General features: G+C 33.9%; 1 protein-coding gene across 1 annotated transcript in view; it reads right to left on the reverse strand.

Annotated features, from left to right (window-relative positions):
* LOC126735679 (uncharacterized) overlaps positions 1-27,034 on the reverse strand; it is a gene marked incomplete at its 5' end in the record, with an annotated part of 345,800 nt that overhangs the window by 243,608 nt on the left and 75,158 nt on the right. The window contains 4 exons of the mRNA XM_050439744.1: positions 4,960-5,229; positions 13,270-13,422; positions 16,004-16,132; positions 21,554-21,673. Of these exons, the coding sequence (XP_050295701.1) occupies positions 4,960-5,229; positions 13,270-13,422; positions 16,004-16,132; positions 21,554-21,673 (672 nt within the window). The remainder of the gene's footprint in view (positions 1-4,959; positions 5,230-13,269; positions 13,423-16,003; positions 16,133-21,553; positions 21,674-27,034) is intronic.

Raw genomic sequence — 27,034 nt, forward strand, 5'->3', positions numbered from 1 at the left:
ACTGTTAGTTTCTGGCTCATCCGCGGTTGGCGCTAGTATTGATGAAAGCTGTCATGTCAATTTATCAGTAATATGATTTATCAAGGCATTTTTAATTTTTATTGCTGTTTTGTTGACGATAATTGACGTTTGTCTGTTTTGTTCGTGTAATTTATTTTGTATGATTATGGTTCATTTCGTATTATCATTTTTTTCGTGTACGATATGATAAAAAGTATTCTGTGAATTTGGAAACTAATCTTCCTCAACTCTTATATTGTTAAATATTTTTGTTTTACATGGCAGTTCAAAAGGGATTATTTTAGTCAGATTAAGAGAGATTATTCAGAGAATTAATCAGCCTCTATTAATTTGATTACATAAATATTAGTAATAATAACAATATTAATATTTTTGGTATAAAAATATGACAACTCTGTCAAAGTTGTTTTTATAAGTAATCTTTTGCTGTCAATGATATAAGTAACATGTGTTGGGGGATTCACAGTTTTATAAAATATGTCCTTAAGCCCTAAATTAATTACGCACTGCGTAACAGGTTATACATGATAACATGTATAACCTTATAAACATGTATATCCTTATTGTTAAATATCGATATATTAGTGAGTTAATAACGGAGCATATTTTGAGTGTATTGGTTTTTTTAACGCTTTTTTATACCCTTACCGTTCATAAATTTTTTATACACCGTTGGGTGGTAGATTGTATGCCCTTAAAAATGATGTATCACATTATAGGATACCATCCTATAATGTGATACTTTTGAGATACCAAAATATGACGTCGATAAAATATTTGGGTTATAATTTTTTTAATTTTATAATTGCGTTGGTGTTTTATAAACTCAGCTCTTACTCCATATACCATACTCCGATACTCCATCCTTCACTAATCTCAAATTTAAGACTTCTTATAGTCTCGTTCTTCTACTTTGGCATAATATTTGGATTGTGGCTGGCAATGTCTCTTGCATAAAGCGTCTGCGTTGTTATACAGTTTATCCGACCGATGTTTAATGCTGAAAGTTGTACTGCTGCAACTTTTCTAACCATCTTGCGACTTTCCAGCAAGAGAGCGTGCTTCTGGCTATTTCATCTGCAATAACCATTTTAGGGCTGCATGGCCTGTCATAATCAGGAACTCTTGTCCATATAAGTAATTGTGAAAATAGTCTACTGCTCTGACAATAGCTAGAAGATCTCTCCAAATGCCATTATTTTTTCTAGCTTTGACAACTCTGCTAAAATACTCGATGACGCGTGCCTCGCCATTCTAGACTTGTGGTAGCACAGCTCCAATACCAATATTGGTCGTATCTGTATCCAAAATAAACTGTTCTTGTTGTTGTGGGTATCCTAATATGAGACTGGAACATAATAACTTTTAGCCTTCGAAAAGCAAGATCGCACTCCGTATTTCAATAAAAACCGTATTTATATTCTGTCAACCTATGCAAAGGGGCAGCAATATTAGCAAATCCTTCGACAAACTTCGATAATGTGTGCAGAGTCCAAGAACTTAACTCATGTCTATCATGAGGTGACTGGTTCCTGGTTCAGTTTATATTACTTCTGACGATACCACATACTTGGGTATGTGGAAAATTGACTTTTGAAAGAGCGAGCACTTCCTCGAGATAAGGGCTTAATTTTTAGTCTAAGTACTATGATATTATTAGAGACACCATGCTCCCGTGTCAACCATAATGGTAACCGGTCTTTCATCAACTCACCCTTCGATGGTCAGACTTTCGGCAGATTTTCCCAGGCTTCTGATGGAGATAATTCCGGAGCCTTTATCGTCACAAGCCAATACTCGCTCCTTAGTGCTGGATTTCGTTTTCCTGATTGGTTTGAAAGGTTTCGCAATCTGTGAATGGCGAACGAGATTGTATCTGGACTCGACAGCCACGTTTCATGTGTCCGGTGCATCTACATCGATAGCATTGAATACCTTGGTGGCTGGATTCCTTATACTTCCTTGTCTGTAAACAGATTTTGTACACCATGACTATTGGCATCCCGTTTATTCTCTTTAATAGAAACAGCTCAGATTTTTGGCTTAGAAATGTTATGCAGCTGTAATTTCAAGAGCTTTATCGTGCACTTTATTGCTGTTTCCAAATTTGGTGATGCAGCATTCGTTAGATTTCTTGATTTCTAATAATACATCTACGGGATATTGGGCATCAAGTTTATCTTGGAATTCCTAAGAGGCTCCTGGGTAGGCCAGATGCATACAGCGTCTTATAACTGCATCCAACTCTTGTAAAATGTCCCAGGTTTTTGATATCTAAATTTTACTTGAGATTGGTATAGCTGCCTTCGATGTTGGTCTCCATCTTCTCTCTAGAGCTATGGCCAATGTCTTATAGTCTCGTTGGTGAGAAGCTGGTACTGTCTAGAGCAACGAAGGCTCCTTTCCGAAGAACCACCACCAAAGCTTCATTAACTTAGCCATTGGCGACTGCAGGTGGCCGTCAAACGTTGGAGGTTAGAGAGAGAGTTATATTCATCATTTTTTTCCTGCCGTCATCGTCCTTCCATTTTATCCATAAATTCATGTCCGAATTTATTCAGTTGGTCCATCTCGGCACTTGGCGTTTTCGTATTTATTAAGAAAATTAAAAAAAAATCTATTCAATAAATTAGCATACTTGAACACAAAAATTGAATTCACTACTTCATTTACAATCACTTACTCTGTCCGATCACTTATTGATTATTTACTGTACTCAAATCACAACTATCTCCTTAACCCTTAACTTGGAATCAGGTCCCTATATACACCCAATAAGATTCTTCCACTAATTTCCAGAATCCCAACAGAAAGTTTTTTAGGTCGAAATATAAAAGAATATAAATCGATTAGAATAATTTGGCCAAGACAGGGCCGTAGTAAGGCAACTTTTACAGCCGACTTTACTCAAGCCGCGAAATAGGTGGGAGATTCGGATCCGTTTTGGTGGACCCGTTTACGCTTTGAAAGCGCGGCTCTGCCGAGATGGACGTTCAATTTTGATTTTGCTTTATTTACAAATGAGAATATTTATTTATGTGATTGATTTATTGTTTCATATATGTATAGGGGCCGTTAATGATTATATAAATGCATTTTTAGACTTTTTCCCCTATAGTCTAGTCTTATATAAATTTCATCAATTAATAAATTACAACTTTCTCAGTCGGTGCGAAAGAAGTGGATGCAATGTTTAAATAATTAGTGTCGTTAGTTTTATTTAAGTCAGAATTTGGTGACACATCAAATCTTGAAGAAAGATACTGTAGGTACCTCTTGGTGGGTAGACTAAAATAATCTCTAAGCAATTTATATGTGCAAGGGGATATAATATATAACATAATAGACAACATATAGTTGATGAGCAATAACGGTTTTGCTCTAAAATAAGTCAAGTTATTTGGTCTATTAAAAGTATTACTCGATTACAAATGTCACTATCTTTTTCATCCTCTAAGTTGTGTGAATCAGAACTTTCCAATAAATTTAACGCCTGTGCCTGTTAACGCCTGTTAACGCCTGTGCGCCCTAGCTAATAGATTTTCGAGTTGAGACCACCTACTTAATTTCAATTCGAAAGGTAAAATCCATTTTAGGTCATTTTGGGACAACTCATTGTTTTTTGAAAAAACTTTAACATGTAGGTCGCTATCTATTGATATTTGATTAATAATATTTATACATGCATCATTTAAGTTTAAAGTATAAAAATATAGTTTTGTATCCCCAACAATTTTTATATTCCATAGGTCAGATATTAGAATTTTTTGGGAATAATTACTCCTTAAAAATTTGTTATGAAATTAAGTTGCTTAGAGGCTTCATTGGCAAGTTCTTTATGTTTTTGTTGTTTACTATTTCTTTCGTCTGGACTTTTTCTAGGAAGAGGCACTGTTTTTGTTAAATATGCAGGTAAATTTGGAAAAAATTTGAGGCACTGCTGAGCAAACTAATCTTGCTTTAACTCTAATCTTAGTGAGTGTGCCATCAGGTAAAAGATAATTATCTTTACAGATAATATTATTCCGGTCAAAATGCTTGGCACAAACCACAGATTATTGAGTAGGAGCCCAATTATCTCTAGGTATAGCTTTTAGCCATTTAATTTTAAGTTGTTAATTTTTGGAAATGCCAAAAACAGAAATACTTGCCTCTCCTGCTCTTAAACTACTTTTGTAATCAGATTTACATCCAGGAATACAGCAGGGAGTTGGTATGTTTCAAAAAGCAAAAAAATCTTCAATATATTCCTATATATAAATAAAGCTAATAGATTTACCTATATTTATTAATACAATGGATATTCCTTACCAGATTTCCTCCAAATATGTTTATAAATAAAACAAAACCTACATTTTTTGATGTGAATAAAGCATTAACCTAGGAATAAGTTTCTAGTTTTAGTGGTACACAAGATATTCACAAAAAATCTTAAATCACACAGATAAAAGCACAACACAAAAATCTTAAAAGTGATATGTAAAATAAACTTGTAAATCGATAAATAGCACAATGACCCACTTAAGAAGCCGGCCGGCTCCACCTGTTTCTATTTACAAACAAGGTGTTTATCTTTATAATCATTTATCACTGTTTTTATAGTATATAACACACTGACACTGGCTGGGAGATGTTACTAAGACTTAGTAAGTTCTTAATAATAACTACATTCACTTTCCTTTTCGAAATTTCACTTAAAAACTCAAATTTAAAAGAGGAATTCAAACAATCCCCATGAAGTCCCATGAAAACTGAAATGAAAATGGATCTGAAAGCCATGTTGCCGATGTTATCATTTCGCGGCTTGAGTAAAGTCGACTGTGCAACTTTTAAGCATTACAATATTTTAGTCGAATTGTCCCCATTGTACCTTTCTCCCGATGGAGGATTTATTTTTTGTTCGAAATTGGAGATTCTACTAGAGTTCGATATGTTTACCTCTGTTTGCTATTGCTCCTATCCTCTGTTGGGCTGGGCGCCGGCAGTGGAGGGGCTGCGAATCGTTCCTGTACCGCCGGCGCCACTGGACTCGGAAACGTTCCGTGAGCATAGCAGTCGGTGGTTTCTGGTTCTCCGTCAGCAGGAGGAGGTGCCACGAACCGGTCGCAGGCCGGAGCCGGCGACGGAGGCTCTGACACCGATGACGACGATGGACCCCCGAAGGGCGCCGGCGCCGGTGGACACGCCAGAATGGAGGGGGTTGTCGGTCTGGAATAAGAGAGACGACGTTATAATGAATGATAAATGGCTTTATTTATTCATACAAAAAATAACACAAGGCTCAGGAAGACAAACCGGGTGGCGGCACCAACTGAAGCTAATCATACAACTACCCTTGAATATTATTTATGAAAATTTGCTGAATAATAGTGGTAATTTGATCTTGACTTAAGTTTAATAGTATATAGGTAATACGCATATAAAACAGTTATAAAATAGTCACTGAATAGTTAAAATATCTTTTAACAAATTCATTATTGTGTCTTCGTATATATTACCGACTTATTGTCTCGGGGACGTACTATATTGGTCGCAAATAACCTACGTGGGATGGTTTAAATGAAAGTACCGTGGGAAGACTCATAAACGTCCTACGTGGGATTTTTAGATTTAGGATATTGATAGGAGGTCGCTTGGATATTTATATTTATATCCCTATATGAAGCGTATAAAAGCAAAACCATTTGACATATAAGCCACTTTGATAAAAACGAGAAAAACCTTCCAAAATCATAATGTTTACCTAATTAACTTCCGGTTTTGAATAAAATATTTGAAATTTTGATAGCTAATAATATTGTATCACTTATAAAAATATAGCTTATCAATAAAAAGATATCTTGATAAAAAAATTGATATGTCTGGTTTTGCACCTTAGACCAGCAAATATCTGCTTTTGCATCTTATTTTTTATAACTGTTGTGATTATTTTCTTAATGAGACTAGAGAATAAAATAAAAAAAAAGTTTCTTTATTATTATATAATTTATAATAAAAAAATTCTTAAATCTTCATCCTCATTACCGGAGATAATCTCCTCTTCAGGGTCCTCTAGATGATCTACATCATGAGGGTTTTCAAAATCAAATGCCTGTTTGAAAAAATGTAGGTGTTCGTCAGTCGCCCAATCTTCCTCATAGTGCTTAGCTAATAAAGCAGATATGCTTTTGATTTTATCAGGTTTTAAGGTTCTGCCTACCCTTAATTGTTGCAAATTAATTTGAGAGATTTTCTTTCCCCTTTTGCAAAGACTCTTGGCATCAAAAATATTATTTTTATAAAATGGTTCACCTTTCACCAGAACTAACCCATTACTTTTTTTTAAATATTAGTCTTTTCGATGGTTGAAACCGAAAATGCCAGGTTGCAGGTGTTTTAAACACTTTTTGTACTTCAGTCTTCCAGTCAAAAACTGAGTAATCTTCTCCCATCTTTAACACTGTGAAAAATTCTTTTACAATATTGATGTAGGTTTCTGGATCAATAATAGTGGAACGTTTTTTCACCTTTCTTTCAATTTGAGCAAATACTCGGTCAGGGGGGAGAGAAGAATGACCAACAATGGAAAATAAATATTCTACACATTTCACATTGGGGGGAGAACAGCATTGCCGCCAGTATTGAATCATCCCAACCATTATGGTATTCTTATTTTGCCCCCCTCAACCATCGGCTACTAAACGTACTTGCTCGATGTCTTGATTAAAACTGACATGTTTAAGAGTGTTAAAAACGGCGGAAACTATCTCATTGGAGCTTCTTTGACGATCATTCTCTGTCCATATGAATGATTTTACTGTTTGAGGGTTAAGACTTGACTTTGAATGTCCACTCACTATGTTCAGTTCACAAGGTCAGCATCTTCTAATAACTGTTTTATTCCTCGCGTAATGAGTCTCACAACAAGTTATGGATTCAATCAAATGCTGTACGGCCTGTTTTTTATGGGCTGATTTGTTTGAAAGACGGTCTCCTCCCCTTCTTTCAACTGGCAAAACACCTGTCTCGTGATATTGTTTCAGTATTCTTTCAATTCGATTTTTTCCAACACCCAGTATATCCACAAATGTCTTTTTACAAACAGAAATTTGTCCTTTTGAAGTTATAATTTTGTACTGCACACTGACTGTCTTTGGTTTGTTTCCAACATTTTCTTTAATTTTGGTACCAGGTCTTTTTGGTTTATTCGTTACGCAGTATTTCAATATAAACAGATCTTGATATGATTTGGATGCCTGATGATAAAACTTTTCATTAAATTTTCTTATTTCGGTCATAGTAAGCGACAAACATTGAAGCTTTTTTGTTTTATGACCACACGTGGGAAATTCAGGAAGGCGCTTTCGTAAATATCTAAAAACGAAAATTGTCGTGAAAAATCTTAAAAAATTATTTCATTATACTTTTTGTCGTACCACGTTTTACCTCAAACTGATTAATTTAGAAAAATAATGGCGCCACGCTGGTTGCAGGTTCACGTGACTAGACAAAGTCACGCTTTGATTGGCAAAAAAGCAAATGTCTGCTTTTGCACCTAGGGGGCTCATATAAATGTCTGCTTTTGCATCTAATGCTAGATTTAAATCATGTATAAAGGCTTTAAAATGTCTACTTATGCACCTGATGGTGACAAAATCATATTGTCAACAACTTTTCTACATAAAATCCACCTTTAACTAATTTTTTTGGAAAATTTCAAATGTCTGGTTTTGCTTTTATACGCTTCAATATTAAATATATATCATTATATACTGCTCCGCAAAATTAACGCATAATTTAAAATTTTGAAAGATTGACCATATAATTTGTTTTAAATGACGCCAATGGATCTTGGAGTACCAATGGATTTTTTTTAATCTCTCTTAAAATTTTTGGGCACCAAATTAGCAAAATCATACTTTTTTTTTAAATAAAAGGTATGGATTGTTTTTTTATTTTATTTTAAAATTTGTTAAAAAAACAAATATTATTTTAATGTTTAATAACATGTTTTGCCTCTCCTAGCCCTGACAACTGCCTCACATCTTTTTGTCATAGTTAAGATCAGGTTTCTGATTGTATCCTGATATTTCTGATCCCATATTTTAATCAGCCTTAATGACAGTTCATTTAAGGAGATAATTTTGTACCACTCTCGCCACATGTGGGCGTGCATTATCGTACATAGATAAAAAATCCTGCCCAACAAAGGGAGCCTATGGTACTACATGCGGTTCTAAAACGTCTCTAATGTATCGATCAGCTGTTAGACGACTTCTATCAATTATGACTAATTCCGTGTGGGCCAACACTAAAAAGACAAAATCTTGACTCATCACCTTAGAACATTAAAAGGCCTTTCAATGTTCTAAGCTCATCGCAAAACCAGACATTGCTCCATTCAAGCGCTCCCCAGTTTAAATGATCTCGGGCAAAGTAAAGACGCTGCCTTCGATGATCTGTGGTTAGAAGGGGACCAGTTGCAGCACGATAAAAAGTAGTTTCGCCTTCTGCCAACCTTCTTAGCACTGTATCTTGATTAATATGAAAATTATTCCTATGGAAAAATGTGCGCTACTCTGAGTCGAAGAACTACTTGAACTTGCGACAAGCCTTCTGCCACAAGGGCTATGGCAACAGCACATTTCTCAGCTAATAAATTTCTATTTTCACGAATATTTTGGGCCATTATAGACTGCAAGTCAATAGCACGTACAACTGAAACTACTCAAAATATAAATGGCAAAAATGCGCTTTACCGAAATTAGGTTTATTTACCATTTTTTTTATAACCATGCACTACTGACAGTATTTATTTATTGCATATGCAAATTCACGTTTTTAAAATTATGCTGTAATTTTGCGGTGCAGTGTATAATCTAAAAAAAAATATTTTTTTAGTTAAGCAGTAATTATGAATGTAGATATAGCTTTTCTGGCGTTTTGTACTTTTTTTAAATATTTGAATTAAAGAAAAATTAAATTGAAATACTGATCATATATAAAATAGGCTCATATAAAAATTTTTTCGACTGTAGTTTCTCTAAGAACAGTAGATTCCCAACTAATTTTAAGCGCACGCTACTCTAGAATAAAATTCATATTTGTCGTCGATTCTATCTGTTATTGTAATGAATATTTGCAATACAGTGGGAATGGGGGGAATGGGGATGGGACGTTTAGTTCATTGCGCTGTTGTGACGGATATATTCTGCCTCCTCCATTTTCTTTTTAGATTTAGAACGTTTCATCCCTAGGGGTAACTAAATTTATTAATATAGTTTTTTCAATAAATTTTATTTTTTTTAATAAAAAATTTACCATGCATAAAAATGTTTTTTTTTCGCAATATTCGTATGTCGAACAAAAAAAGTCAAGACATCAAATTTGCCCTAAAATGAATAGGGAGTATAAAAATAGTTTTTAATTTACGGAAAAACAGTGGCGCACATAATATTTTTAAAAAAATATTTAGTTTTCGTTTCTGTAAAAAAATATCTACATCAAAAAATAGCTGTTGATTGTCAGAGGGTGTCTGCTAAATTTCACAAAGATATCTAAGAAGTTAATAAAGTTATGATGAAGAAATGATTTTTTTCTTAGATTTTAACACCCTGTAGCTCAAAAGTTAAGAGATTTAGGACATAGCTTTATTTGAACTTTTCTTCCTTAAATCACCTAAGGATTAACACCCTTAAGCATCAGCATCTTATTCTGTAATACTCTGTATATACAAAACAGAAGAGAACCTAGCACAGTGAATAATTATTTTAACTTTAGAGTTTAAGCTATTACATACCACTTATTACTTAATTATAAACGCAGGGAGGTTTCTTTGTTGATTTAGGATTATTTGAAATTTATTTAATATACACGATATAAAATTATTTGGACAAATTACTCTCAGAACTAACTATTAAAATGGAAAAATTCTTATTTATTTTGCAACATAATAATAACTCTAAATCTTGCATATTTGGTGTATTTTTTTTAAAGTATAACAAATTTAAATTCAAAACTTACACAAAACAATAATTCTGCACTTTAAACGTCATTAAAGTATTGAAGAAATTATTTAAAAAAAGACCTATTATAAAGAATGTTTCCGATTAAAAGAGTGTATTAAGAGAGAGACTATTCGGTTTTGGACAAAAGAGATTTATAGAGGATGTTTTTAATTAATATTTATAGCAAACCTTTTTTGCAGTTTGACTTAAAAGGACTCTTACTATCATATGCAGGTGACACTGTTCTTTATGCAGAAGACAATTCATGGGACAATGCGAAAGAACTCATCTCGATCGATAATAAGAATATTATCTTATGGCTACGTATCAATCTACTGTCAATAAATCCAGGAAAATTAAATATTATTTATTTCAGAAATTTTAGAAATGGGCAACCACATAACTTAAGCCTCAACGTAAACTTAATTAACAGGAAATAAAACTGATTAGTTTTATTTATCCTTAAAATGAAACAAACATAATTCATATGTAACAAGAAAATATGACCCATTAATGAAAGCAATAATAAAATATGGTGTGATTTCATGGGGTAGCGCTCTTTTCACAATTTTACAGCCATTGGTTGTGCAGAAACGAATAGTTAAGCTGTTTTACAACTGTGGTATTTTAAACATACAGAAACTATTTTATAGAACTGTGTTTGTCTTAAAATATCCTTAAAAATATTAAAATAAAAGATCTTATCACAACTCTCAGACTAGAGCAAGGTAGGACATGTCCCCAGAATTTTTAATTCCCTTTCGCTTATGTTGCGACAGGAATTCAATAGACCTAGTTTTAAGAAAAACACTAAATGTTTAAAACAAAATGATATTAAAATAGATATGGTTAGATGATTTCTTATTATCATTATTGTTTTTATTGTCACCATATTTATTGTTTGTTACGTCTTGTACCAGACGCACACTGCACAACTTAAAAATAATAAGACTGAAGTATTAGTTGAAGTATTGCTCTGTTGTTGATTATTGTTTTTGGTACGGCTATATCCAAGTAGTTCTTATTATGTTTTTTTAATTTTATTTGAATTGACGTCTCTGGAGATAACTGAGAGTGAGGTTACTTAGAGATACACGGTGTACTATTCCCTACAAATAAACAAAAAATTAGTCTTGGGACTGCCTATTAAAACTTCTTCAAGAGTGATACATTTATTCCAACGCTTTTCCAATTTTTCAACGCCTTTTTTGTAGAACGTCTTTGGTTTCAAAGTGAATCTCAGTTTTGATAATCGCCATTCGCGCCAATATCATTTTCTGGTGTGTGAAAAGCCAGTAGTCACGTGTTACAGTAGTCACGGTGTTAGATCTGGAAAATATGGTCGTTGGAAAGCAATTCAAAGTTCAATTAATTTAATTCCACCATCCTTTTTATTGACTTGCGTATTATTTTAGAAAAGCACCAATTTCTTCTTCATCATGTGGCCATTTGGAGGCCATTCCAGGAGGATACTAAAATACAAAATCCATAATCTTTCCGGCAGATCTTTGCCCACTTCGGACTGCTTTCACCGGCTGCTTCACACTTAGCGAATGAGCTCTTTGATTTAGGTTTAATATATTGGTGAATTCGTAGATTGACAACGTGCATCAGACAGCCAACGTTTTCTTAGGCGTAGATAAACAGTAGATTAATGACGTGCATTAGACAGTCATCATTTCCTTACGTACAGACTAACAGTAAACTGACAAGGTGCATCAGACAGCCATCCTTTCCTTACACTCAGACACATAGTAGACTAACCATGTCCATTAGACAGCCATCGTATCTTTATGGAGAAACCTACAGTAGGCTGACGACGTGAATCAGACTGTGATCGTTTTGTTACGCACAAAAGCATAGTAGACTGATGACTTGCGTCAGGTAGCTATCGTTTTTGAACTACAATATTTCATAGACTTCCTACTTGGCTAAAAAAAGTAAAGAAATTTCGTTAGAGAACGCCTTATGTAATTCAGCTCGAGATCGGTAAGGTACTCCGATCGTGCATTCTCGCCCTTCGGCCTTTTCTATGCTCATCTTAGGTCAAAGTCTTGTTAGTAGAGCGAAAAGTCCGAAAAACGGTTTCGTTTTTTCGAAACAAAATTTATATTATCATCATCAGATTACAGAATTATCACCTTTCCTAAACGGGAATCGATACCTTTTAAAAAATCGTGAGAAAAGAACATTGATCATGAAAAACTTAGCCCTTCCAACTAAAAATCAAATTTGACTCTGAATACGAATAATGCTTGACAAATTGAGGACCAATATAGAAAAGTTTAATTCGGGGAAGAAAAGTTCAACGAACAGATAATTTTAAGACAACAGTCGAAGGAAGGAGGCCGGAGATATTTAATAAGAAGAATATTATACTGGATCAAGATCATACCAGGAAGAAGATACCGAAAATATCTTTGAAGATATTTACTATATCTTAGCAATAGAAGCGGTCAGAACTACCAGGCCACAAGGACATTAGTCTCTAGAAAAATCAATAATGAGATATATAGCATATAGCATCATCTCAGGTGAGTGGCTGAAAACCTGAACCTTGAATTTGTTATTCTTAAAAGCAACATGATCCTTCAGCAAATGCAGCAGTACTTAGCTAACGTCTGTAGACAACACCTTGATTGCTAGTTAATTCTCAAATTTTCTTCAGACCTTTTAATTAGACCAATCGTTTTACAGCAAATATCATACTTGAACTTTTAAGGTTACTCACGAAGACTTCCCATTTTATCAGCTTACAAATCGAATCCATATCAGTTTCTATATCCATATCAGTTGATCTAATACATCATAAAAAATTAAATTCTTCTAGTAGTTCAGGTACGTTTATGTATAAAGTACAAATTGAATTTTTAAGTCTGTATGTATGTAGAAACTCAAACTAAAATTCCACAAATCGATATAAAGCAAATAATTCCTAAATCGTGATTACTAGTCATAAATTCGCCCTCCTTAGTATATTTTAAATGCTTTAGTTTAATAAATCACAGTAACATTTGTTTCATAAATTTTGTGGAAAAATAACAGTTTTAAATTATTAGTGTTTCTTAAGTCAGGAAGGAAATATTAGCAATTTAGTTTAATACGAAGTCCAACATAATTATCTTAATGCCCTATTTTAAATCATATTTAAGGGTATGCCTGTAGTTACTGCTTGTCTTTTAATATATGGTTTAAAAATTGTTTTTGTTTTTAAATCAAATGATAAGAAATAACAATGTTAATTATGTGATATAGAGCTTACCTTTCATACTGTGATCCTCCGCTTTCGTACTGAGAACGTCCCTGTAAGCACTCTCTTTGCAGTCTTTCCTTTCTATCCGAACTAGTGGATCTCTCTCTAATTTTGTAAGCATCAGACTTCGAGTTCCGCCTGTGGCGATCAGTCGGTGTATACCTAAATTAAACAAAACATATAATTTTAATTATGTCACGTTTTAATAATAAAATAGAAAATAAGATAAGTTAATAAAATTAGTCAAAGTTTTTTTTTGAGAATTCCGAGAAAGAAGGATATACTTCATCACGGAATTTCCTAACTTACTGTAGAAAATATTAGGCAGCTGTTTACTAAAGTATGTCACTACTTTCTACTATGGAATATGGACCCTATGGAAAAAGTACCCTACCACTATGGCTGACGTATCAGCTTCAAAAAGGATTAAATAGCGCACTATATCGAGAGAAAGCCAGTCATTTAAGTATAAATAGCAGAAAGATATTGCAGCATTTTCGTGAGGATATGTCAGCCCCAACCTCTGCCCAATCAAAAAGGGCATTTTTACCACACTCTCAATAGCCTCAGTCCTACCAGATAGATAGCTTCTTAGCCACTCTAAATCTGAACTTCTGATACCATATTGAGACTATTTAAAAGTTGAGTGTGGTTTAGAGTGTTGGAAGCCTTGCTGAAATCAAAAAAGATTCCAACAATACATTTAACAATTTACAATAAAAACCTATCAAAGGATTATTTTTTATGAAGAATTTTAGAATACAATATTACTGTAATTTTCAAAAAGATTATTGTATTTTTTTATAATAAATTACAAGAAAAAATTACATTACAAAATACTCCAGTAGAAATAATAGTTAGTAATATAGATTGAAGCAGGAAGAATTCCAGCAGTATCATTTGACAGAAAACCATATTATCTGTAAGACTTTTTGATAGAAAGAATACATATAAATGATCGAATACACCAGTAAGTTCTCTGTGAGTTTAAGTACACTCTTCAAAAAAGAATCATGAAGGTTGATTGCAACGATAGATTTTCAGTAAGTGTACCTATATTATATGAAGTAATTACTTCGTGTTCACACATAGTTAAAAAAATCTGCTTACATCTCTAATATTCCATAAGTTCGAGTCGAGAGAGTTATTGGAGGTAAATAGTTTTGCTGAATCATATATTTTTTTACTGAGGAAATTTTTTTATAGAACAGAAGCATATCATGGTAATTATTGTGAAATTTTAACTGGGCATATCCTAACTATTTACCTTTATTGAGAGGCTTTATCCACATGTTAGAATCCCCTCAAAGGAACTTGCGTTTAATATCATAGAAAATAAGTGAATTTGGTCTATGCCGAATATCTAGATAAGATTCCAATTCTCCTTAGACTCCTTCTCCTTGGTTTAAATAGTTGATAAAATTAATTGATGAATATTGACAAGAAAAAATAGATAAATTACAAAGATAAACCTAATGGGCCAGTTGTTTACTTAAGCACACAATTTATTGTATGAGTGGACAGTATTTATTTTAGTAAAGTAATATTTCAACAAAACACAAATTCAGAACCGTCTAAAATACTAGTACGTCGCTGTTGGGCCAAAAATATAGTGGAGAATACGAACCCTGTGTTCTCTGTCACATCATCGATCAATATCTACTCAAATTAAATATCGCGTTATTTTCTCCCGCTTTGTCACCGAACTAAACTGATTACCTGAACTGAAGAAAAATACTTCTACTCTCAGTAAAGTGTTTGATGAGTTCCGCCTGTTTAAAAATAATCTTTTAAATTAAAAATTCGTTGTGGAATTTTCCACAACACCTAATAAGCTAGAGAAAAATTAATCACGGTTCTAAAGTAAGGTAACCACTGAGAAATAGTGAGCAGGATATTAAGAATATACTTCAATGAAGTGGCTTTTTGGATGTACGCCAGTACAATTTGTCGTTTATTATTTATAGAAGTCTTATTTTTTTCTAATGTGCGAACTGCAATAATACGCCGAATGTGTTTTAATAATAGTATATTATTTTCGTAGATAAACCATCTTAATACTTGGTAATAATTCACCATATGTTATAGCATTTAAGTATTTTAAGATGGTGTTAAAATACTTTATGATAGTAAGGCTTTATATCTTTAATTGCAAAGAAATGGGAAATTCTGAGACGATTAATATTTCTTATAGTTTAATAAATGTCCACTAGCGAGATGGAAAATTATAATTATTATCATAGTAAGTCATTGATGTTAGTTAGGAAAAGTGTTGCATTAGACCTTTGAGATTCGTCACTATTAATTATTTGCTATCATTTATAGAGGATAACTCCCTCTGAGAGATATGATTTAATTCATTGAAGCTCCTTCGTTGATTCAGGAACTTAAGTCAATTGCTCATTAAGTGAAAGACAGCATCTGCAGTTCTTTTTTAATGTTAAAAGTTAAGTGCATTTTTGTTTACCAAAATCGCTTACTTCATCTATGGATGTAATATTGTGAAACTTAAAACAAGAAGAAAAACACCTTCTACTGAGAAGGAATTAATAGCATATGCCAATGCATAAAACGATAATTAATAAATTATTTTTATGTTCCGTGTTTTAGGATAGGTATTATAAAACAATGTCTATTTTTCCATAATTAAGGAGCACAATTCAGTGACTACGTTTTGTCCTCTTCTCCTCCTCCAGAAAACTTGCCCTCTTGCTCTTTGTTTCTATATAATATTGGTACTAACCTATCAAGCGTGCAGGTAATTTGCGGCGTCGTCTCCACTGCCTCCAGATAGTACTTTTTATCCAGAGAATGGAGCCGTTCTGATGACGGTGTTGGGGTTCGGGCGTAAGGTCCCGAACTGGAGTGGTACCTAAAGTTAACAAAGACACAGTTTTCATATTATATAGTAAAACTAAATAAATCTTAATTCTATACTGGTACGGCTAACGGATGTCTTGGATGCAGAAATCAATTTAAAATTAAAAAGTAAAAAATCGCGATGTCTCTTTTTCCCACTTATTGAGCTGAATGACCCGAATAAATATTATCTATTATTTATTTTTAAGATTACAGTTTCAGTTTTTATTTTTGTTTCAGGATTAATTCTAATAAAAATTCAACATTTAGATTACTAAATCACGATTGTATTTTGAAATATTATAGCGATTAACATAATGAACCAAAAAAAGAAAACGTGGTAAAAGTATCGCAAAGCAGCTGTATTGATAAACATTAACTCCACGGAGATTCAGTTGTTACTACACTACCATATCTCAAATAGTGAGTTGCCATTCATTACGTAAAAAATACAAGCTCGCTCTCAGCGGGCTGTGCATGTGGAGAATCATGTACTGGCCATGATGGAATTCCTCAATACCACCAAGGTAGAGTCCCTGCTCTAAAGACCCCTGCTTTAGTCCGTAGTTGTCAATGATTCACTAGTTTGACAAGATTGACTGAAGCAGGTTTAAAAAGACTACACAGATGATGAGTCTGCTGATATCTCTTTGGTAAAATATGAAGTCTTAAAACATCCATAATCTAGTTCTATCAAACTGTTGCAAAACCTACGCTTGTTTAGCATACTGGATCAAGAACAAAAAAATAACCATACAGCAAAATTTGTTATAGTTATAAAGACTTGCTTGCCTAGAAATAATGAGAGCATTGAAAACTTGTTCCTCGGCAGCTCTTAACCTTACTGTATGCAAACCTAGAAAAGAAAATTTGAATAAGTTCATACAGGGTTACCGAAACAAAAAATCTTAAGGTAGGAAATCTGACTAATCATCTCAAGACTCAGATAGAGCCCATGATGAAACAGATACAATGGAGGCAGAACTCCATTTTGATTGTTCCTTTAAAGTGGGGATTGAAGACGGTCACGTAACGGGACAAAAATTTAAAATATTGGAAACTTGTTCCTTTGATTAAAGATAAAATCAGGACCCTTTGGGAACAGTCTTACTATCTTTCGAACAGAAGTTAATTCTATCAAAAGAGCCATCTCTAACTATGCCAAGCTGCCCTAAAAGCCTTTACAAAATAAACTCTCTGCTAGTAAGGCATTGTCGGCTGGCAACAAAATTATTGGCAGACAGACTTACCCTAATGTGGGTACGGTAGAACATGACATGACATAAGACAGGGGTGGCAGACAACGAAGTTGCAGACCAATTTGCTAGAGATGGAGCATAGTGTACTTTCTGCGGACCTAAACCATTCTGCATCTTCACTCTTTCTCTTGTCGTGAAGTCTACGACTTCTCGTGAAGTCGTACTTCATGGCTGAAGTGTCGTGATTTTATGGTTGTCATTTAAATTGTGGTTTGCTCAGTCTTCCTGTCTGAGGAATTCTTGATGTTTTCTTAAAATGAAGCACCGGTGAATTCCTTAACTTGTCCATCCATCAACCCATCGTCTTAGAGAGCGTCCTCGAGGTCGTTTCCCCTTCAGCTCTTCCTGCACAACCAATTTTTCTAGATTTTCGTCGTTCTTTCTAGTGACATCTCTGAAGTCCTAATTGTTCCAGTATGGAAACATTAGTACAAGGGACCCTCAGGACTCTTCGCTATACCTACATCTTGAAGGCATTCAGCTTTCTGAAGCCAGCGGATTTCAAGGTCTAGTCTTCGTATATGACAATGGAAAATACAATTCTAACTAACTTGCATTTTGTTGCTTTCGTAATGTGGTAATCTTTACAAATTTTTGTTACTTTAGTCATAGCCGATTTGGCACGCGGTGTTCTTCTTTTCGTATCCGTTGATGAGTTGTCTTCATTATTTATTAGATATGGGCATCTGGATGCCCATATAACACTTTCACTTACATTTTTTACATCATAAATGTTAGATGCGCGTGCTAGTTTGTTAATACGATTTATTACCATAAGTTTTGTTTTTTGTAGGATGAGTTTAAAATCGAATCACAAACTCTCTTGCTCGACCCTTTTAATCAACTCTGCCATCTCTTGTTCCTCTTTTGCGATAAGGGTTGTATGATCTGCGTAGCGGACGTTATTTATTAGTTAGCCCTGCCGCCGATAACTATACCGCCTTCCTAGCCATCAATGGTTTTCCAGAATACGTATTCGTTCTACATATTGGTTTGGTTTGTGCTAAACGGAGACCAAATAGAAGACTTACTTCCTTGTTAGCACTTTTACATATCGCGCCATTGATTCCAGTGTCGTGATCTATACGTTTATTTCCGCAACTGTTGTCTTAATCTTACCGCATTACCTATCGTGATTCACTTATCAAACCCGCAACCACTCTTAGTGATTAAACCCGAATGAGAAGACCCAAGTCCAGAGCAGGCCTGCTAAAGCCGGATATAGACACCTTAAGGTGTCTATATCCGGCCACCGCCTATATCCCACCGCCTTTCCACATTTACTTTTAATCACAAAAAATACAGTTCACTTTAAATCTCTCACTGAATTGTATAAATCCTTGTGCTTAAATAAAAATATAATTGACAAATTTAATAAAAAAAAAAAAAGTTTTTTTTTTACTAGAACAACATGTACATATATGTTTAATCAAAACGGCCACAAAATCCATCCTCGGGGAACGCTGCGTTATAAGTTAAAGCTTTTAAAGATCCTACCTACTATTTGACTATTCTATGCTATTGTCGTACAACTTTGTTAATAGTATGACAAGATGTAATGAGGTTCCCATGTCTAGTAATACTTTTCAAAGTTGAGACCATTCCACGCAGTCAAAGGCTTTCCTACAATAGGAAACATAGAAAGGGTTCTCGAATCCTCTTGGCTTCTTGATGATCTTTCGTACGTTCATAGTCAGATCTCTGGTGCCTATTCCATTTACAAATCCGGCTTGTTCTTCTGGGATCTGCCACTTAAAGAAATTTTGTAGTTGGTTTAGTAGAATTCTAAGCATAACTTTACTTGGATGGAAGATCAGTGCGATGGTTCTATAGTTAATACATTTTTACTTCACGCTTTTTTGATGAAGAAGAATAAAAGAAATCCAGTCGCTCAACCTGCTTCTATTTTTTTCCAGTATTCGAGATCCTATTGCGTATCTTTCATAATATATAAACACCGCTTGTATAAAGATGTTTTATCATTTTTGCACTTACATTAACGCTTGCTCTAGTTCTGCATTTAGTACATCCGGTTCCTGTTCAATTTTCCCGATAGAAGGGATGTTTATTAATTCTTGATTGTTTGGTTTACGCATGTATAAGTCTTCGGAGTATTTTCGCTAAATAACCACTACGTGGTCTACCTCATTAATGATTTTCCCCTCTTTGTTTTTTTTTTCCATGTTTTTGGCTTAAATTCTCTTGTAATTTTTTTAATGTATTGGAGAAGGTTGGAGAATGTTGTGTGTGGCCCAGCTTTCAATCTCTTGGCATATTTGTTCTGTATACACAGCCGTTGTATTTCTCTAAATAATCTCCTTTATTCAGTTCTTAGTTTTTGTATATTTGTGCCTGCTTATCTAAGAGACTCCCTTACTTCTATTATAATTCAAAGTTTCGTCTATCATCCACTTTTTTTACTTTCCTCTTGCTTTGTTGTATTACTTGTTTTTTGGTGGTTAATAGAGCTAATCTGAGGCTTAGCCACATCTACAAGAAATGTGCCCAATCTGTTATTAGGTGTTCCGCCAATTTTTATTTAAATTGCTCCATATTTCCTGGTCCTAAGAGAGTTATTTTTTTAATTTAATTTGCTTTTATTTGAATTCTGAATTTAGCTAGCAGGAATTTGTAGTCACTTTCACATTCTTTTCTAGGGAGAGTTATCATATTATTGATTGATTTCCATTTAGCTGTTATGACGAAGTTAATCTGATTTTTGTATTGTCCTCCTGGAGATATACACGTGTATATATATATATATATATATATATATATATATATATATATATATATCTTGGGTGTTGAAAAAATAGGCTATTTGTGATGGCTAAGTTATTTTCCATATAAAACTCTACAAGCTTTTGACCGAAATCTTCTCAAACCGTAAATTCCGATCAGTTGCATTATTTGTTCATCTGCTTGCGTTTGCCTACTTTTGGCGTTAAAATGGCTTAGTACACATGTTTCTCTTTGCTCAGTATTTAACTAATAGTTCTTTCTAATTGGTGGTAGAATTCGTAAATTTTCTTCTCGCTGTATGATTGGCGCGTAAACCTGGACTATATTTAAATTGCATGGTGATTACTTTTCAGTTAATAGGGTTGTAGTCTAGTACACTTGATTGTGGTAAATTATTAATGAATATTGATGAATTACGCTACTTTCGCTCTACGCTCTATTTCGTGGCCAGAAAAATATCTGGTGTTAAAATGTCTTTGACCTGTCCAATACGTATCGGCAGACCAACTATTATGATATTTGATGTTTCTCGTTCAATAATATTTAATCTACTAATGTGTGAAACGAAACCCTGGACATTCCAAGTTCTAATTAAAATGTTCTGGAGTCGTGATAACTTTGTTGTCAATATTGGTATATTTGCAACGTTAGATCTTCTCAGAGCTTTTTTCCTCCAGATATTGATTTAATTATCTTTGATGCGATCCCTGAGATTCTCTTAGGCTTTCCTCCAGCTTTTTTCCTGCTTTCCTCTATTCGTTAGGATGTAGGAAGTTATAACTGGTTTGGATAGAATAGAAAGACGTGGAGCTTAATTTCTCTGAGAACGGGTGTCGGAGAGATTAAGAGCTTACAAAGATAGCGACGCAATTCTCTGACAAGGTCTGTTCTTCATCCGGATCATGGAGAAATACCTCCCGCTACCTTTAAATCACTACAGCATATCTAGTGAAAAAATTCAAAATATGAACAAAAGGCCCATAGACTCATATAAGACTCACACCACAATCTGCCTAAATGCACAAAAAGCTTCTTATTCTGAAAAACGAGATTAAATTGGTCGTTAACTTTCTCACATCAGGGGAACGCTGATACCTCGAACCTCAAAAAAATGGACAATGTAAACCAAGAGCAAAGAATATAGGTTGTGTCAAGATAAATCATAAACATCGTGTCAAAGTCAAACACTAACTCACTAAAGATTAAGCCCCCTTAAAAATGTTTTTATTAAATCAGATAACTTTATAAAGCTTAATTCCCGAAATATTTTATTCTATTGGTCGCTGTGAAAGAGTGCCAAGTAATCCCACAACATATTATACTATACCATGGTTATTTTTGCATCCAAAACATGCGTTGGCCCGACCCGTATATGTACTACAAACAAATACTAGGCTCAAGACAAAATGATCATAAATTCGTTGAAAACTTACTTCTCCAAGCTTCCATGTGAATACCTATCCGACCCGCTACTACTAGAACTTGAATATCGGTTGGTATTTGCCAACGATGCCACGGGTGAAGCTGGCGATGATCTTTCGTTGAAGAAGAGCCTACAAATGTAAAAGAATTATAGTTTGTAAATATATAAGAGATACAACCATAAACAATAAAAAAAATTTGTAAGCATGAACAGTGTTTCAAATGAACAAGTTCATGAAATGAACCAGGTTCAAGGAAGAGGTTCAAGTTCAAGGCAAATTTAGAGATTTAATTCAACCTTATTAGACATTTAGATTCGAGAAATTAAAGTATGTTGAACATTAATAATTTAATGTTTTTGATTAATGTGCTTTATTTCTTAAATATCTGTACTTGGAAATAATTACTAAATTACTAAAAATTATATTTTATTTTTTTACGTAAATTATTTTTATTGACCCAAATATTCGCGTTCTTTTTGCATATTCATGATACAACATGGACAGTTTCTTTACAAAGGTACTGAGCATGGGTGCGAAATTTTGTATAATTTCTTTGACAACTGTTCATGTTTGATATTTTTTACATCAAGAATCCCCTTTGCACTTTTCAAAAAGATACACCAAAGAAAATAAAAAACTATATTTCATCAAAATGCTAAATTTAAACTAAATATAACATATTCTGTTTTCTGGATGGGCAATGTCAGAAAAAGTTGTGACTTGGGAAAACATTATTATATTCCCCGTTTCACAAAAGCTGCCTAAATATTACCAGCTTAATACTAATATAATAATTTATCTGAAATATAACAAATGTAAAGTATTAAAATCTAATTTTCTAATTTTTATTGTCTTTATTTTTAAGAATTTCTAACCGCTATCAAGTGTAAAGTAACAACAAGATCAACGACAGTAGGGGTAGTCGGAATAACAACACTGGACTGACTGCAGATTTATTGATTTTGCGTGATATAAGTTGCTTTCAATGTTGCTTTTTGCACAGAATCTGTGCTTTTGTCCAAAGTATGTTATGGCCATTGGACCAAGCGTGTTTTGCTACTTCTAATCTAGAACCCTGTGTTTGAACCTGTTTGGGTCTACTTTCGTTATTTTTTGTCCTGACTTCCAGTGGTCGCTTTGTCTCATCTACGTATGACTATCCACATTTGGTATACGCATTTCTTGCTGTCCAGTAGTCATTCTGGCTTGGTTTTTGATATTAGACCTCGCATGGTTATCTTTGAAGTGAAGCTAGTCTAAATGTTGAATTTTCTAGCAATTCTCCTGATTTTTTTCCAAAGTTTCCTTATTGTACAAAATGGTTAAAAGGCCTGTGTTGTGGCTTTTTTTTTGTTATCTCTGCTATTGTCCTAATAGTCGTCGTCATTAGTTTACTTCCACTATAAGTGTTTAGTGTTATTTTCTATTTCTATGTTCCTGTTGCGGTCAACATCGTTGTTGTATAAAATAATAATAATAATAATGATAATAACGTTTATTAATTCCCAATATAATTAACAATTCAATATTTACATTGCTGTAAAAAAAATAATAATAATATAATTAATATAACTGTGCGGGATTAAATGGTCTATATTTCAGCTTCCTAACAATTAAGTAGGGGCTGTTAAAACCACGAAGTAAACTGTTTTTTTATTTATTTATTTTTTTTTATGATTATATATATAACAATCTATTTACAAAATAAAGAGGGAGAAAGAGAGAGAGAACAGTAAGAGAGATCGAAAGAAAAGAAGGCGTAAAGAAGAGATAACACTGTAAATGCAGCGTTAAGTCACATATTGTGTAATTGAATAGGTTACATATTAAAATTTTTTTTCCAAATTGAATTTCTAAATAAGCGGACTGACAATGTTAAATCACTAATTTTATACTTATTTATCAGCTTGGCAGCATTGTAGGAAGAAAATGATTTAAAAATGTCCTTATGGTGTCTTGGAATGTCAACAAGATATCTTTGTCTTAGGTTTACATGATGTGTTGAAGTTCATAGTTTAATTTTAATAAAGAGGTATTAAGGAGTGCGATTTTTTAAAATTTTGTGTGATTATTGGTGTCATTGTCACTGGCAAAGACAATTGCTACGGATTTGGCTGGATTAAGTTTAAGTTGCATATTTGTCGATTTTTCATATAAATACTCAAGGTCACTATTTATTTTTAAATTGGCTTCCTCAGTACCAGGAATAATGAAGCTGTTAATTGGGTATCATCAGCATACATATGGTGATCACAGTATTGGAGACATTTGTAGATGTTACAAGTGTAAATAGAATATAAGAGAGGGCCCAAATGCTTCTTTGAGCACTCACCAGCTATTATTTTTACACTACTGAAGTAGAGTCACCGATGCAAACCCTTTGAAACCTATCTGTTAAATATGATTTATATAGCCTTAATGCCACGTCAGACAATCCAATATACTGCAGTACTGCCAACAACAGTTTATGGTTTAAAGTGTCAAATGCTTTGGAGTAGTCTAGTATAATAGGAACAGATGCCTTGTTCAAATCTAATGATTTAAATATTGAATCAGTGACGTCAGCAAGAGCTGTCTCACAACTATGCCCCTGTCTAAAAACTAAATATTGTGGTTGCCTATCTATATAAAGTTTTAACGATTCCCTTCTTTGTTGAACTATGATCCATCACTCTTTCCAGTGGAAGTCCAGTGCGTTCTGTAAGGGTTGCGCCCTCTGAGTCTTGTTAACATCAAAACTAACCAGCTTATCGCTGGGTCTAACGTTAGTGATTTGAAGGAGTTCGAAGAAACGAGTTTCGTACAAGGGAGTCTATGTTCCCTTATGTAGTGGCTGGATTATGCTCAACATGAATTTGGTAAGTTCCGATGTTGGCAAATCCCTGACGCTAGTGATAGGTTGCAAAGACACCCCTTCTTTGTGTAATTTACGAAGCCCGTAGATTTGTGGAAGCTTGCTATGGTTTAAATTGAGTTTGGTCCATAATGTATCAAAACGATAAGCAGAATATGTTTTAAGAGCCATGTAAATTTTTCTCTGTACTGTGAGCATAGAAACAATATAAATGAATATAGATCATATTGTGATGTTGAATGTGATAATATGGAGCCAGCCATGTTAAGAAATATTAAATCTTATTAACACGTTAACTGCCGTGAGACTTAATGTGGTGTCATATTACTTTCAATAATAGCCGCGTGACATATGTGGTGTCTCAGAGGTAATTGTGTACTATAGCCGTGTGAGCCTTGATCGGCGTCTCAGAATTACAAATGAAATAGGGGAGACCGGGGACAATTGAAACAATTTTCAAATATTTATTTTTTTCTCTTAGAGAAATTCATATTTACAGCTAAAAAATTTTTTACAAAGACATTTATTAATTCGTTGTTTATTTTAAATCAGGTTATTTTACTTATTATATAATGCCTGTAAGATATTAAAGGAAACATATAGCCTTGTATATTGTTTCAATTGTCCCGGAGACGGGGACAGTTTAAACACATACCAGGGATAGTTGAAACACCATTAAGAATATACAAAATATTTATTTTAATACTGAAATAACATTCAATTTAGAAATACGAAGAAAAAAAACATTGCTACATATAATTTTTACACTTAAATAAAACCAAATCTTTTATTCAAAACTTTTAAACAACATAATAATTATCTTAATGCTGAAATAAAGATAAATTAGCAAAGTAAAATATTTATTCTGTCATGCAGTTATGACAGATATAAAAATCTTCTTGACGAGTGCATTCTACATATGATCATTGGTGGCAATCAATGCATTGCACCCATTTTTCCCCTGAACGGCTATTTCTATACGGTTCCAAACATACTAGACAAAAACAGTCTTCATTGTCACTGCTGCTATCGTCCTGACTATTCTGTTGACGAGTTTTTTTGGACACTGGTGTTTTTGATGTATTTTTTGGATCACCAATTTTTTTTCACTTTCTTCTTTTTTTTTGCTTCATATTCTTGTTGAATAGCATCTTTCTGGTGCGTCCGTATAAATGGTGGATTTTCTACTTTTGCGTTTCTCTGTAGTTTTCCAAGGAAGAGCTTTTGGTGACGGCCTTATTAGCTCAGGTGAAAACACATCCAAAGAGAGGTTAGAGGCTGACTAAGAGGCTGAGGGGACACTTGTAGATGCAACTGGAGGCGGGGTGCTTAGTGGCTTTAACGAAACAGTTCCGCTCGTTGACGCTTTTGGAGAGTTAGAATTTACTAATTTTGGAAAAGAATCAGTGCTGCTTAAATCTTTATACTCACTTGAACCTACTGCCTGGAGATTTTCGGGAGCAGGTCTGTCAGTTACATATGATGGAGCAAAATCTAAAGCCGTAAAAATATCTCGATTAAACGGCCATATACCAGTGCACTGAAATCCAGCAACAATATTAGATTGTGTTAAAACCATAGAGAGACTCTGTTTAACGATGCTGGGTCATAAATTGTCATCGTTTTGCCTGGGTTGTTTCTCATCCAAGAATCGCAAGTTGAATTTAATCGATTCAAAGGTTGTAGCTTATGTGAACAGTGTGGGGAAAATGAGAGGACAACAATGCCATTTTCTTTGCAAAAGTCCAAGCATGGTATGCTTACATGAGATTGATGGCTATCTATTAAAAGCAAAACTTTATTTCCAATTGAACTGTTGGTATGTTTTTGAAAGTATCTTAAGTATAGCAAGAATTCATCTCCTTGCATCCATCCACTAGCATTTCCTGCTTCAGTGCACCCAGGTGGACCGTCACGAGCGAAATGATTCTGATATCTTAATCTTGGAAAGATAAAGATTGGTGGGATGCTATTTCCTGCATTTACCGCTATTTCCACTGTAACCAAAGTGCCACGTTCTCCTGATGTAAGTGCCCCTACCTGTTTGCGTCCCTTTTCTGCTACGATTTTAGCAGATTTTTGTACCGTCGTAACACCGGTTTCGTCTATATTATAAATGTCCTTCGCTTGGAATTTATATCTGTCTATTACCGTAACAAGATTGTCAAAGTAAATTTGTTGGGTTAAAACTGGTCGCTCTTGAAAGGCTTGTAGCCTGGGGACAACGGATTAATAGTTCAGGTTTACGTTTCATAAACCCGGAAAACCAATCTTCTCCTGCCAATGAGTTTTTAGTCCATGTATTCGGCATATTCAATGAATATTTTACGGCTATTTGGTAGGCCAGTTTACGTATTTCTTTTGGCGATAGACCGTAAAATATTTGAGATCCCTTTATTATGTATTTAACAATGGATTTTTCCTGCTCAACGTTAAATACTCGTCGTACGCACCTATATTCCATTGTTATAGTTTCAGTGGACCCTTGTTTAATATATTCTTTCTTTTTCTTAATAAATCTGCCTAATGTAACATGATTCAGTTCAAACAAATCTGCCGCAGACCTTACGGATGCTCCATTTTCAATAACCTCCCTATACGCATTTTCGTAAACCAAGTTGGATTTGGTACCTATA

Source organism: Anthonomus grandis, chromosome 4, assembly GCF_022605725.1.
Source record: "Anthonomus grandis grandis chromosome 4, icAntGran1.3, whole genome shotgun sequence".
NCBI classification, from domain to species: Eukaryota; Metazoa; Arthropoda; class Insecta; order Coleoptera; family Curculionidae; genus Anthonomus; species Anthonomus grandis.